The sequence below is a fragment of the Rhinolophus ferrumequinum genome, chromosome 11 (genome assembly GCF_004115265.2).
Source record: "Rhinolophus ferrumequinum isolate MPI-CBG mRhiFer1 chromosome 11, mRhiFer1_v1.p, whole genome shotgun sequence".
In the NCBI taxonomy this organism is placed as follows: Eukaryota; Metazoa; Chordata; class Mammalia; order Chiroptera; family Rhinolophidae; genus Rhinolophus; species Rhinolophus ferrumequinum.
Genome location: NC_046294.1, coordinates 35,998,035 through 36,011,686, shown reverse-complemented (window position 1 = coordinate 36,011,686; position 13,652 = coordinate 35,998,035). Strand labels below are relative to the sequence as shown.

Genomic DNA, 13,652 nt, shown 5'->3' with positions numbered 1-13,652 from the left:
GAGGCTCTAGAATGCCAGGAGTAGGAGCAGCTCAGGGGAGTGAAGGGGGCACAGGTAGACTTTTCCCAGTGGCTGCGCTCTGCCTGAGACGGTCTTGTGGGCTGCCTGCCTCCTTCATCTTGAATGTTGGGTCAGTCTGTGTGGCCTGAAAGAGCAGACAGACAAGCCTCTTGACTGTGCTTCCAGAAGCCCAGGGAGTGTGGGACAGAGGAAGCCCCTCTCCCTAGTGGCCAGGGTGCCCAGAAGCAGTCACAGGTGATACCGGCTCCCCCATCCCACAGAGGCGTGGGTGCCAGAGTCCTTTGGGGAGGCACTAAGGGTGAAGCGTCCCCACCCGCATCCACCCGGCCGCGCTTTCATGGAGTCATGACAGCCGCTGAGGACTTGCTTTTCTCAGGATATTTCCAGGCCATAAGCCCTGTGCAGAGTAGGACAAGAGTTAGGGACTGTACCCGTTCCCCCAGGAGGGAGAGAAAGAGGCGTGCTAGGCTGGCTCACTGCATGGGAAAGCCCAGCCGGCTGGAGAAGACTCTGCCTGCCTCTGCATGTGGCTGTTCTGTCTTTCCTCCTCCCTCCTTAAAAACTAAGTACCAAGCGGGATGGGAAAGCCAAGAAGAGAAGCTCAAGTGTTAATTGTATTCTTTACATACAGATCTTTGCAAAGAAAGCCCTGTCATTGCTAAGTATATGCCGACAGAGGCTGTGAGAGTGACTTGACCAGGCGGCTTGGCTGAGGACACTGGTGGCTATTACCCATCTGGGTGGACCTGCAGCCCCTCCTCACCCTCGGACAGAGTAAATTCACGCCATGCAGGTTTGCCGGACGAGTCCGAGTGGCCCAGGCCTTGTACTAGGACGGACGTAGCTTTTTCTACGGCCAAATGGTAACTGACCGTAGAGGATTTCTTTTCCTTCTTTTTCATTTTTTAAAATTTTATTTTATTCGGGGCGGGGGGGGCGGAGGGGCTCCTTAGCATGACTTGCATGAAGTTAAACAGAAAACCCAGCAAACCAAACCTACTCACCCCCTGCAACTGTATGATTACCCCAAACAACAACGAAAAGCAAAAAGCAAAAGACCTCTCTTTTCTTTCAAAGCTCTTTACTTTTACACACGTTGTTGGTGCCAGACTATAAGGGCATTCGGTAGAAACCTGTACATTTCTGGGGGAAGCGCGGGGGTGGGGAGTGGGGTGGGAACGGGGAACATCTTGCTTCCCTTTTTGTACACAAGATCGAGAAGAAAGGGTCTAAAAAGGGCAGTCGGTCACTCATCGGTCATATTGACCTCACCTTCATAATCCATCTCTCACGCGGACACAGAACTTTGCTCCAAATAGAATTATGGAAACTCGCACTGCTGCCTTCTTCCTCCTCTGTTTGGCATGCTTGTGACCCAGCGGACGTCGCCCCAAGACCCCTGACAGTGGCTAGTCTAGGTTGATTTTCTCATCTTTTCGGTGTGTAGATCCAGTGTGACCACCTTTCATAACAAATTGTTCAGAGTAAATAATCAACACCATATGGATTTTCCACGTGTTTCTTTAGAGCACCAAACGATCAGGACCACGGGAGGGGTGGCCCTCTCCACTTTGATTAAGGCACAACCTGGCACTGTATGCAATTTAGTACTTCAGAGTAAAATCTGCATGCCCAATGTTATGCAAAGCGATTCTAGCATGAAATAAATTTTGTATCATGGTTTCTGTATAGTCTAAAGCAGATTTGTTTTCCTGAAGCAATCGAAGGTTTGCAGAGACATAACTTCTGCATCTCGAATAAATATAGTATTTTCCCAAAAGAAACAGAGGACAGTAGCTTGGCTTTGGTCTGATTCTAAAATTAGTGGTGGGGGTGGGGAAGGATGATATTTTTAAAAAAACACATCCTTGAGTTGAAGAAAAAAATGCAACATCTCGAGCTTTCACTGCAGCTCGCAACATTTCCTGGAAAGAGACAATGCTGCTTTAGCTCAACACCCTCCCCACCCTGGGCCCTGGCCCCGGATAATAAAACGCTGACTTTTGAGATGAAGCACGGATCTGGGTTTTTATTGCCTCAGGCAGTGTCGCAATTCGGTTCTGGGCCTCTGGTCAGGCCCAAGGGAAGCAGTTGCTCCCTAGACGGCCCCTGCAGATCCTGTTGGCCGGGAAGAGGGAGGCAGATCTCAGGAAGGACTGGGCGTGCAAGGATCTGACCTAAGACCAGCACATCCTCTAGGGGTCCACGGAAACTTCTCCATGGTCATGCCATATTCATGACTCCTTGAATCTGGTCATGTCAGCTCCCAGCCCCCATGCAGACGACAGTCACCTTCCCTCAGTGCTGTTCTTGAGCTTGATGGAGCTGGAAGCAGGGGTATGACGGACAGGTCCGGGGGCCTTACCCAGCTGCACCCTCGCTGGGCCGTCTGGTGGAGCACCTCACTGCATACCCCTTACTCAGCCCAGAGGTGTCTTGGAAGGAAGGGGTGGAGCCCTCTCCTGGGGATCAGTTTGCTTGCGTTGCTCACTTGGTTTTGGTTGGAGGTAGAGTAGGGGAATGGGGTTCCCATTTTTTTCTGTCCATTAGAGAATCCAGGAACGTTCAGGTGGAAAAGCCCCTAACAGTCATGGCAGTGAACCTCTGAACATTTTACCGATGAGTAACGGAGGCCCACAGAGGGGAGTGATCTGCCCAAGGCTACAAGCAAGTGAGTGTCGGTCTCCCCTTAATTTCAGTTCCCTTGACGCCTCTCAGCTTGGCCTGAGTCAATGATCAGATGGGGTGGGGGAGCTGAAGGTGGGGGCCCAATTCCCATCTAACAGTTTCTCATCCTCCCTTAGCATTTGCCTCAACTTCCCGGGGCCCTTTGTGGTCTGGGAATCAAGGGGTGGGGGTCGGTGGGGCAGTGAGTCCAGTAAGGCCATGCCCAGGGGTCCTGCAGCCAAAGGCCTGCCAGATCCCACTGTGCATGTAACAGCCATTCATAAGCATCACGATGTAGACGCCAAGCAGCCTGGGCTCCAGGCTGGAGGACGTGCCTCTGGTGGACTTAACACAAAGCCGTTTGGAATATGGGTTTTCAGGGACACAGCAGCTACTGGGGAAAGGAGATTAACATACACTGAGCATCTGCTATGCGTGGGGCATCTGAGAAAAGGTGTCTAATGATGGCCCACAATAATTCAACATGCCCACTGGAGAGGCAAGAGAACAAGGCACAGAGTAACTGGCCCAAAGCCACACAGCCAAGGAACGATGAAGCCAAGATCTGAACCCAGGTGGTCTGACTCCGAGTGCAGGTGACGCTGTTCCTGGGGCTGGAGATGGAATTGACAGGAAGCCTCCTGCATCCCAGGATCCTCCCGACCTGGCCTCCGGCCCTCCTCCACGAAGGGCCATGTACGACAGAGGGGCCACTTCACATGCTGCCCCGAACTTTACACACACACACAGACACACACACACACACACACACACACACACGTTACCCGACCACCTCACTCTCCTGCTTAAACACCCTGCTGCCCCAAGAATGAAGCCGAATCTCCTTAAATTGGCTACCAAGGCCTCTCTCTCCCCACTCTCCCCTCCCTCTGTGCTCCAGTCACGTACGCAGTGACACATATGCACCTTCGCCCCTAGAACGCCCTCCCTTTCATACCTCCTCCCCCATTTCCCAACCAACCTGCGAACTCCCAATTCTGACTTCTCACTAAGTCACCTCACGGGGAAGCGGTGGATGTCTGGGGCCTGGGGGAGGGCTTCACTCAGAGCCGAGACCTGGAGTCGCCATTCCCAAGTGCAGGCTTATCTAGGTTCGGTGCGATGGCCCACTGGGACCAAAGGTGGTGCGGGTGTCAGGGGAAGATGGGTGCCTACAATTGGGAGGGGAGACTGCGCCTGGTAGTTTAGGGTGTAAACGTCCTACTAACACCTGGTATACGGTGGACCATCAACAATGAATTACTCCAGGGGCTAGGCCCAAGACGTGTGAGCACACAACGGCCCCTACTCCCCTCTTCACTTTCCTCCTTCTCCCGTGGAAGAAAGTGCCAAGAGAAGGAGGAGGGCCGATTTACTTAGTCTATCAGAAAAAAAAGTAGTTTTTAAAAATGAATGGGTGTTTTCTCACAGTTGCTCCTGTGGTCCATGAGCTGCCCGGGGGGATGACAGCGCCATTACGTGAGTGTGGAATGGGTGTGCTAGTCATAGCATACATTCGTACGCGACACAAGCAGAGGATTGGTGGAGACGAGGGGGTCATAGCAGCCACTCATTTAACCTCCCCCCGCCATGGTGACTTTAAGGGCAAAGTGGCCAGTTCAGTCATTAACATGTATTGGGCACTTGCTCTATACCAGGACCCATCCTTAGTGAGGAGGTTCCACAATTGACCAAGACTTGGTCCCTCACTCTCGAAGAGCTCAGGGTCTATTAGGAATCATGGGCTAAGATATCTACAAGTCTGAGAAAGATCAAGAGGGATTAAAGAGTCCAGAAAAGAAGCTGGGAGACACTGTCAACACGCCCTCCCCCGCCGGAGCTTTCAGGCACTCAGGAGCTCCAGCTGGTGAACTAACTTGCAGAAAGCCTGTCTGCCACTGTGAGGAAGAGCAACATGGAGGAACTCGAGGTGCCGGGACAGTCTGTGGTGTCTTCTAGAGCCAAGAGCCATTCACTCTTCCATGTGTGAGTTATGTGTGCTCTGCACGTTTCCAAGAAGGGTATGACTCAGGTTCTGAGTGAGGGGCTCAGACTTAGGGCTCATGTACCCCCTGACCCTGTTTCTGGCTGGAAAGGAGCCCCAAGACGCTTCTTTCCTGGGCCCACAAGGCCTCAGAAGAGGCATTAGGGCTCAGAAGCAGAGGACTTGGGATTTCAGTTTCTTCCAGCAGGTGCTGAGAGAGGTACCTTAGGAGGGAACTCTGCACTGCCATGCTGTGAGAGGGAGTGTTGGTTCCTGGTGAATGGAAGCCGTGTCTCGGAGGTATGGGCCTGAGCACTGTCCCAGGTGGGACTGCTCTCCGGGCTGTGCGTCTGATGGACAACACCCAGCAGGTGGTGGTGGCATTAATGGTGGGCTTGCTCCAGCAGGGGTCATCTCAGGGCCATCTGATGGTTCAACTCTGAGGGCTTGGTCACCTTGGCAAGCCCAGCTCGGAGTGCACAGAGATATGCTTCCTCCCACTGCAGAAGTGCTTGGGGCTGCACTGGTTCTGGGAGGCGGCAGACCAAGGGCTTTGCTGGCCAGGGCAGCAATGTTTCTAGGGCACAACACTGGGAGCAGGAAGGACTCCGCACATTGGGGGTCAAGGTCAGCTGATGGCTGTGGGCAGTCTGTAGGTTCAGGCCCAGGGAGCTTAGGCTCGGCCTCCTCCCCACTGTCCTGAGCGGAACCCACTCCTGGTCCTAAGGCTGCCTCTCATCTGCCTCAAGGCCCTGGATGGGTCACCTCCCAGTCAGGATGCAGGGCCAGGAGTGACATATACGGTCTTGAGATGCTACCTGCCCCTTTTTAGGCCTCGGTATTCCCATATGAACAATGGAAACATTGGATAAGATCAGTGGTTTTAAACCTTTCTCAAAAACTCCTTGTCACATGAAATCTTATCTGAAGTCAAATGCATAATATAGATTAAAAGAAAGCTGCTGTGAATCAGATGGAGAGTGGGGACCCTGACCTCTGTCCACTTGGTCTTCCTTTACCCACAGCCCACCGGCGGCCACTGGGTTCTCAGGAGACTTCTGGAGCTCTAACAAACGCAGCTGGAGGCCACTATGCTAGGTCATTACGAGTCCTCCAGCTCGGAAGCGCTGGGATTTTGTCACTTCCGAAAGCCATTGGAGCCTAGCCCTCACAGACCCAAAGCCTGTCCTGAGTCACAAAGGGAAGGCACTGTGGGACAGGCCACAGACATGGGTGGCTAGCTGGTGACACGGCCACATAGTCCCCCAGGGAAAGCTGCTTTCTGAAAACCTCTAGCCAAAGGCCCGCTGTCACCACATTAGAAAGGTGCCATGTCCCCCCAAGCCATGGCTGCCACCCGGGGAAGCCAGGGGCTCAGGGTCTGGCCTGGTCCCCATTTCACCCGAAGGCCCTCCTCCTGCAGAGGTTAGGGCCAGGTGGCAGATATCTTAACATTGCGGTCCCTGCAGACTCTCCTTTCCATGTGTGGCCTATGCCTCACCTGAAACTACACAGCTTGGCCATTACAGTCACACAGACTAGCTCCAGAGTCCTGCCTGGCTCAGATGAGGACATCAATCTTCTAAGAGTTTCAGAAGGATGAGTTCTAGATTCTGGGTTCTTTGGTCCCAGGGGTCTCCTCTGCGGGATCTTTCCAGAAGTCTTGTCTCTTCTGCCACTTACTCATCTGCACTTCCTTCCACCCCCACTCCAGAGCCTTCTGCCTTGGTCCCAATCACTCCTTCCTGTCCAGGTAGCCAGCTTTCTTGACACCTTGATATCCTTGGACCAGCAAGCTACATGCTCTGGGCCCTGAGAATAAAACCCCAAGAGAGGCATGTGGCTGCTCTAGGCGTGGCCTAGGAACCCTTCATCTTGCTGAATCAAAGGCAGCTGGATCATAACCACCACTGGGGTTAGGGCTGGCTGTTCTGTCCTCACCAGGCAGGGACAGCCTGGAGCCTTCCTGCTACTTTCCATGTCCTTTCCTGAGGACCTAACCCCCATTCTCACCTGATGGATGGAAAGAATGTCTGTCTCCTTGAGCTCCAGACACCGGGCAGGCAGCCTCCCAGCATTCCAGCCTGTGGTCAGCCCAACCACAGTGCCTCCCGAGCCCTTGTCAGGCCAACCCCACAACCTGACAAAGCAATTCTCTGGGAACACTTTGAATGGGAAAAACCACTTTATTACATGGTCTCTGTCACAAGCTCCCCATTTCTGCACCTGTCAGGTTGGCTTTGGGTAGAGGTTTCTAGTTGTCTTTCTTTCCAGTTTCGCTCTGTGTCCATGGCATCTGAGATTTGGCGTCCTCGGTGGCATCCGGGAGAGGTCCAGTGACCTTGGGGCGCTGGCCCGGAGTAGGGAGGGCTGGCAGGTGGCAGAGGGCCAGTGAATGGCCAGCCCCACAGCCCACAAGGAGTCCCGACGATGACCACAGAGCCTGCACGGGCTTCGGGGCCCAGACGTTGGCTTCAGTGCCATCCCCGCACATGCCATGCTCATTCCAGCCCCAGGAGTAACACGCCCCACCTGTGAAGGAGAGGGAAGACTGCTGGAGAAGAGATGTGGGTGTTGGGTAAGGGGGTGAAACACCCACCCTGGGCGTGCAGGCAGCATCATAAACCCGTCTATACATGCAGACACCAAAGTTCAGCAACACTCGGCGGCATGCTGACTTCCACCCCGTCCTCCCGAGTCTGCTCTAGTTTCAGAATGTGCCGCTCCTCCTAACCCACACCTGCTCCTGACCCGAACTTGGCTTTCCCTTTTGGCCCTGCCCTCGATGTCACCCCCCAACACATGACCTAAGACCTGCCAAGTCTGTCTCCAAAAATATCTCAAGTCCTTCCACCTCTCTCCAGCTCCTGTGCCACCACCCGCTCCTGACGCCATTTCCCCTCGTCTGGGCCATGCCAACAGCCAGCTACCGAACGGGGCTGCTCACCATCCACTCCAACCTAAAAAGAGCACCAAGGGGCTCTCTGGGACTGCAGATCTTACCACGCCACTGCCCTGCGCAAACCCTTCAATGATGTCGCACGCCTTTAAAGGCTTTTCCTTGGCCCGCGACTATCTTGTCGGCCTTCCCTCGCACAACTCTACCCCCACCCCGCTGCATTCCAGAGCCCGGCCTGCTTTCCGTTCCTTTAATGTGCCCTGGGGGCCTTCCTTTCTCTAGAACTCCTCATCCTTTACATTCCAGTTAAAAACAGTGTTGCTCAGAGGCCAGATTCCCCAGCCACCCAATCCAACTGAGTCTTGTTCTTGCCCTTGTACTTTCCCCTCATAGGTGACGAAGAGGACTTGTGTGGTGTTGTGTTTACTAGGCCCTCCTCACTAGACCGTCCGCTCTACGGTGAGCAAAGGAACTCACATGTTCTGCTCACTGCCATATCTTCAGCACAGTGCCTGGTACACAGTTGGTGCTCAATAAGGGTTTGTTGACTGGATAAGAGACTGAATGAACTCAGAGCCACACACACAAGAAAACATCAGAGCCAGCATTCAAGCAAGCACAGGTCTCTCCGAGAGCCCGTGATGCTCCCCACCCACCATACGACCCCTCCCTGGGTTTGGGATCCTTTCCTAGAGTCTAAACTCACTCACATTTTTCTGTAGTTGTTTAAATCATTTTTTTCTGGATATAAAAGTTATACATCTTCATGGCAAAAAAGAAGGAGGGACAGTGGAAAATACGAATGAGTGTTAAAAAAACACAGACTTCCAGAATCTTGTCCTGTACTATGAATATTTTAGGTATCTCTTTCAAATGTTAATTTGAGAAATTTGTAAATATTTGTGTGTACTTTGTCCTCCTTTTATGCCTTAACATTATATAACACAAACGTTTCTCCATGGAATTGCAAATTGTTCAAAAGTAAATTAAAAATAACGTGTTTGAAGGGTGGAGGGGTGGCTCAGTTGATTATAGCACAAGCTCTGGGCAACGGGGCTGCCGGTTCGATTCCCACATGGGCCAGCGAGTTGCACCCTCCTCAACTAGAATGAAGCCAATGAGCTGCCGCTCAGCTCCTGGGTAGCCAGGTGGCTCAGTTGGTTGGAGAATGGGCTCTCAAATACAAGTTTGCCAGTTCGACTCCCGCAAGGGATGGTGGGTTGTGCCCCCTGCAACTAACAACAGCAACTGTACCTGGAGTTGAACTGCGCCCTCCACAACTAAGACTGAAAGGACAATTTGACTTGGAAAAAAGTCCTGGAAGTACACACTGTTCCCCAGTGAAGTCCTGCTCCCCATCCCCAACAAAATCTAAATAATAATGTGTTTGAAATTTTGAAATAGCTCAAAATATTCAGAAAGGTACAAAAAATATCTTAACAAAAAGACACAATATCCCCATCCAGATTTAGGACATTAGTTAACATTTTGCTATATTTGTGTCAACTCTTCTTCCCTTTAAAGAAATAAATCAATCAAGTTGGCATACAATATTTGCATGCTCGTTTAATGTAATTTTTCTACATATATGTCCTGAAATACTATGTAATATTTTTAATTTGTTTTAAAGATTTACATAAATAATATCATTCAAATATGTATCATTCTTATGACTTGCTCTTTACACAGCATTGGTTTTGAAATTTATCTGAGCTGATAGTTACGCATCTAGTTCATTTTCACTGTATATAGTATCCCATGATGCATAAATCATATTTTACTTATCCATTTCCCTTCCCTTATCCACTTCCAGTTCTTTAATGATAATTGTTGCTATTTCATGAGATAATATACTATATAATATGTGATATTATAGGACACAATAATACTAATATCGTTGCTATTTTAAACTGCACTGCAATGCACACGTCTCCTTGTACAAACTGGTGTTTGTGCAGGGTTAATCCCTAGAGGAGTGTGAGCATAGTGGAATCACATTTAATTTTATTAGGCATGGCCAAACAGCTGTCCACAATGGCTGCAGTCAGGTGTAGTCCCATCAGCAATGGGTATGAATCTGTTTCCCTCTGTCTTTGCCTTTAGACTCTTGCTAGTCTGATAAGTACGTTTAATGCATGAGCGCTTCCCTGGTTACTAGTGAGACAGACATCGCTTTATGTGCATGGCCCTAAGCTGCCTCTTCTATGAGCTTCCTATGTACATTCTTTGCCTGCTTTGCTCTTGGGTTGTTTGCCTTTTTCTTATTGATTGGTAGGTTTTCTTTGTGTATCTTTTGTTTATGTAATTCATTGCTGTTAAATGCATTGCAAGTGTCTTCTCCCAGAAGTCTGTGATGTCTCTTCACTTTGTTTTATGCTGTCTTTTGTGGTACAGATTTATTTATTTATTTATTTATTTATTTATTTATTTATTTATTTATTTATTTTTTAATTGGGGAACAGTGTGTTTTTCCAGGATCCACCAGCTCCAAGTCAAGTCACTGTTTTCAATCTAGTTGTGGAGGGCGTAGCTCACTGGCCCATGTGGGAATCGAACCGGTGACCTTGGTGTTATGAGCACTGCGCTCTAACCAACTGGTGAGCTGGTGAGCCAACCAGCCACCCCTGTACAGATTTATTTAAAATGACTGCCTAATTGTCCATTATGGAGATTAAACAATTCCCTTAACCTGTATCCTACTGTATGATAAGTAGGTTGTTTCTAATTTTTCATTATTTTGCATAACATTCCTATGAACGTCTTTATACATGACTCTTTGTTTATCTCTCTAATTATTTTCTCAAATTGGATTCTTAGAATGGGAATTCCTAGTCAAAGGGTATGGACATTTTTGATATTCCTAAGTACTGTTTTGAATACTGCCCGAATACTTTTCAGAAAGGCCATCTGATACACCAATCTGTGGGAATCTCTGTTTCACTCCAGCTTTGCCTGTATTTATAAATTATGACGATGTTTAAGAATCTTTCCTAATTTGAATATAAAAATGATATCTCATTCTTTTAATTTGTACTTTTGTGATTACCATTGAAATTGAAAATTAATTCTTATCTTTCTCAGGTATTCATATTTCCTCTTTTGTGTGTTGTCTGCCTCGTATCATTTTCCTATTTAGTATAGAAGAGTTTAAGTGCTCAGACCCAAGAGCCAGATGGCCTGGGTTCAAATCCCAGCTCCTTCATTTATTAACTGAGTGACCTTGGGCAAGTTACTTAGCCTTTTTGTACCTCAGTCCCCTCATCTTTTAAATGGGGATAGTAATAAGTGCCTTTATCATAAACTTGTCTACAAGGAGAAAATGAGTAAGTATGTATAAAATACTTAGAATGGTGCCAGGCACATAGTACTATATCAATATTTGCTATTGTTGTTATTGATTAAGAGTCTTGTTGTTTTAAATATTTTTATTTTAAGAATATGAATTCTTTCTCGGTCATATCTGGCATAAATCTTTTTTCTCAGTTTGACTTAAAATTTTGTTTTGGGTCTTTTGATACAAAGCAAATTTTTTTCGTTCCATATAGTAAAATTTATTGATCTTTTATCATTTCTATCATTGCTTGTAAAAACTGAAAGTCTGCCCCTATCCAAATCAGGAAATATCCTTTTTGGTTTTTCAGCAATTCAAATTTTTTAATCTTTACTTTTCATTCAATAACTTACATTTCACTGAAAATCTGTTGTCCAGGCCACTCTTTCAACAGAGGGAGGCTGGCTGGCCCAGGATTTCCCTTCCACTTCCCTTTCCCCAGTGAGAAGGCAATCAATGGCCAAAAGCTCAGGTTTGGGGAACACAGATGTCTGCCTGTTTGGCCCCTGAGTGAGGAAATGCACACAGAGAGGATGCGCCCAGGCCACGGCTCCCACAGAGAAGCAGGAGTTTCAGCCAGGTTGGTCTGAGGCACGAGGAAGGAGCGTGGAAGAGGCTTGGTACTTTCAGACCTAGCGGGGCACCTGGTGTGGGCTTTGTGCCCAGCCCTGGTGAGTGGCACCAGCTGACAGTCAGCAGGAATGGGGGTGGGAGGAAGGCAGAGCTGACCTACCAGCAGGACGCAGCACCACGGGCAGCTGGCACGTCCCTCTCCTCCTGCCAAAGGAAATGCGCTCGGAGGAAGCCACGCTCCGGGCCGGGGTAGCCAAGGCCTTGAGCCAAGGCTTTCATGCCCACTGGGTCGAGAGGCCTGGCAGAGGCCCAGAAATATCTTCCCCCAATACTTCCAAAGAAGCTCACTCGAGGTTGTGTGCTTTAGAGTCTTTATCTCATTTAATTCTAACAATCCTGGGAGATGGCCGTGTTTTACACATTATTCTCATTTTATAGATGATGGAACGGAGGTCTAGGAATGAGGTAGTATGGCTCTAGAATCTGAATTAAACTCAGCTATGATATATACCAGGGCTTGCCAAAATTACTCTATAAAGGCAGATAGTAAATATTTCAGGTTTGCGGGCCGCATTTGGTTTCTGTTACATATTCTTCTTCTTCATTATAACCTTTGAAAAAACCATTCCGAGCCTCGCCAGGCCATACGAAACAAGGCCCAGGTCAGATGTGGCCCGTAAGCCATACCTGGCCGGCTCCGGTATAATGCTACATACTAAGGACGGTGCTATGCTGTCCCGGGTTCCCCATCACCACTCACTGCATTAGGATCGTACAGCCTCCACCTACCTCACAGGGCTGCCAAGAGGATGGCATGAGCTGATTTTCTATGTAACGCCCAATACACGGTGCCAGCTCACGCCCATACATGAGGAAGATCCTGGGGAGAGGAGGAAGAGGTAAGGAAGGCCATGCCAGGGGCAAGCGGCACAGAGGAGAGAGAGGGCCAGAACAGATGGGAAGGCCTCGGGGGCAATAACCAAGGAGTTTGGGGGAACTGAGCACTTTCAAGAAACCTCCTATAGAAAAATGCGGAAAAAACTCGGAAAGGGAAAAATTGGCTACGCGCTTACCAGAAGGATTCACAACAGGACACCTTTAAGTACTGAGCTCCTCCAGCAGTTTAGAATAGCCACTCGCCCCCACCTCACTTAGGGGCAACTTTTCAGGGGCACAGTGAAGATGGGAAGTCCCTCTGGACTCAGCAAAATGCTCCTTTGTGGGCTGTTCTCATGTGGAAGAGGAAGGATTCTCTCTCCTTAAGCTAACTGGAATATGGAACGCCCAGTTTTCAAAACAGGTAAGTCACAAAATGATTCCTGGCTTTCCAGAGGGTTCTCTGCAGCGTGCCTGCCACTTGCCAGGTCCTTGAGAACACTGAAATCTCATCTGATTGATCCAGATCTGCTTTACTGGCCCCAGGGCACAGGGCTGAGCCTTGGGTGGAGAGCCTGGAGTTACAGAGGGATTTCCTAGCCTCTTAAGTTCAGGTCCCCTGCTCACGGGGCTCAACAGATTTGGCCTGACCCAGGCTGTGACAAGTGATGGAGATCACGGCCCACCACACTTGCGTCAGCTTCAGAGCCCGGCAGGCAGCGGAACCTCAGCACTGGTGGGGTCTCTGGCACAGGCTAGACACAACACTGAAATCTGTTCAGGCCTGGTGGCACCTGCCTGAGCTTCTTGGCATCCTGGGTCTTCACAGGGCCTTATGGTGCTGGGACTACAGCCCAACAACAGGGAGGGGGCAGCGTTTCTGCTGGAGGGCCTTGCCAAGGAGGGACAAACACCTGAACGTGTGTGGTAGAGCTCCCTGATTGTGCCTGACCCACAGAATGAAGACTTCCCAAACTTTGGCAGTGGGGTGTGGCCAGTGAGATGAAGGGTTCTGTAACAGCGTATGGTATCCTGCCTTCAAAGATAGATGGCAGGTCCATTTTGACTATTCTTCTTTGTCTCTGTATCTTGTCACTGGGAATGTGGATGTGATGGTGGAGCTCTAGCTGCCATCTCGTATCATGACGATAAAGGGCTGCAACGTAGGGCTGGTGCTTCTCAAGTTCATACAAATGTATCTTAATTCCCACAGCACTCCTCTAAGGTGTCATCTCCATTGTTCAGATGAGGTAATTAGGCTCAGAGAGGTGAAATAGAAATCCACGGACCAGGGCCAGGGC

At 49.5% G+C, this 13,652-nt stretch overlaps 2 protein-coding genes across 9 annotated transcripts in view; one reads left to right on the top strand and one right to left on the bottom strand.

The window, feature by feature from the left end:
* Positions 1-1,809, top strand: part of KCNC1 (potassium voltage-gated channel subfamily C member 1) — a 44,076-nt gene extending 42,267 nt beyond the window's left edge. The window contains exon 4 of the mRNA XM_033119417.1: positions 653-1,809. Coding sequence (XP_032975308.1) covers positions 653-717 — 65 coding nt within the window. The 3' untranslated portion in view covers positions 718-1,809. The remainder of the gene's footprint in view (positions 1-652) is intronic.
* Positions 1,810-6,838: 5,029 nt separating this feature from the next.
* The window catches only part of SERGEF (secretion regulating guanine nucleotide exchange factor), a 195,864-nt gene continuing 189,050 nt past the window's right edge, over positions 6,839-13,652 (bottom strand). For 7 of the 8 annotated variants that reach the window (XM_033120001.1, XM_033120003.1, XM_033120002.1 and 4 more), the window contains one exon: positions 6,839-7,204. In XM_033120001.1, the coding sequence (XP_032975892.1) occupies positions 6,927-7,204 (278 nt within the window). In that variant the 3' untranslated portion in view covers positions 6,839-6,926. Of the gene's footprint in view, positions 7,205-12,264; positions 12,356-13,652 lie in introns of all 8 variants that reach the window. The other variant, XM_033120009.1, reaches the window with a different exon arrangement.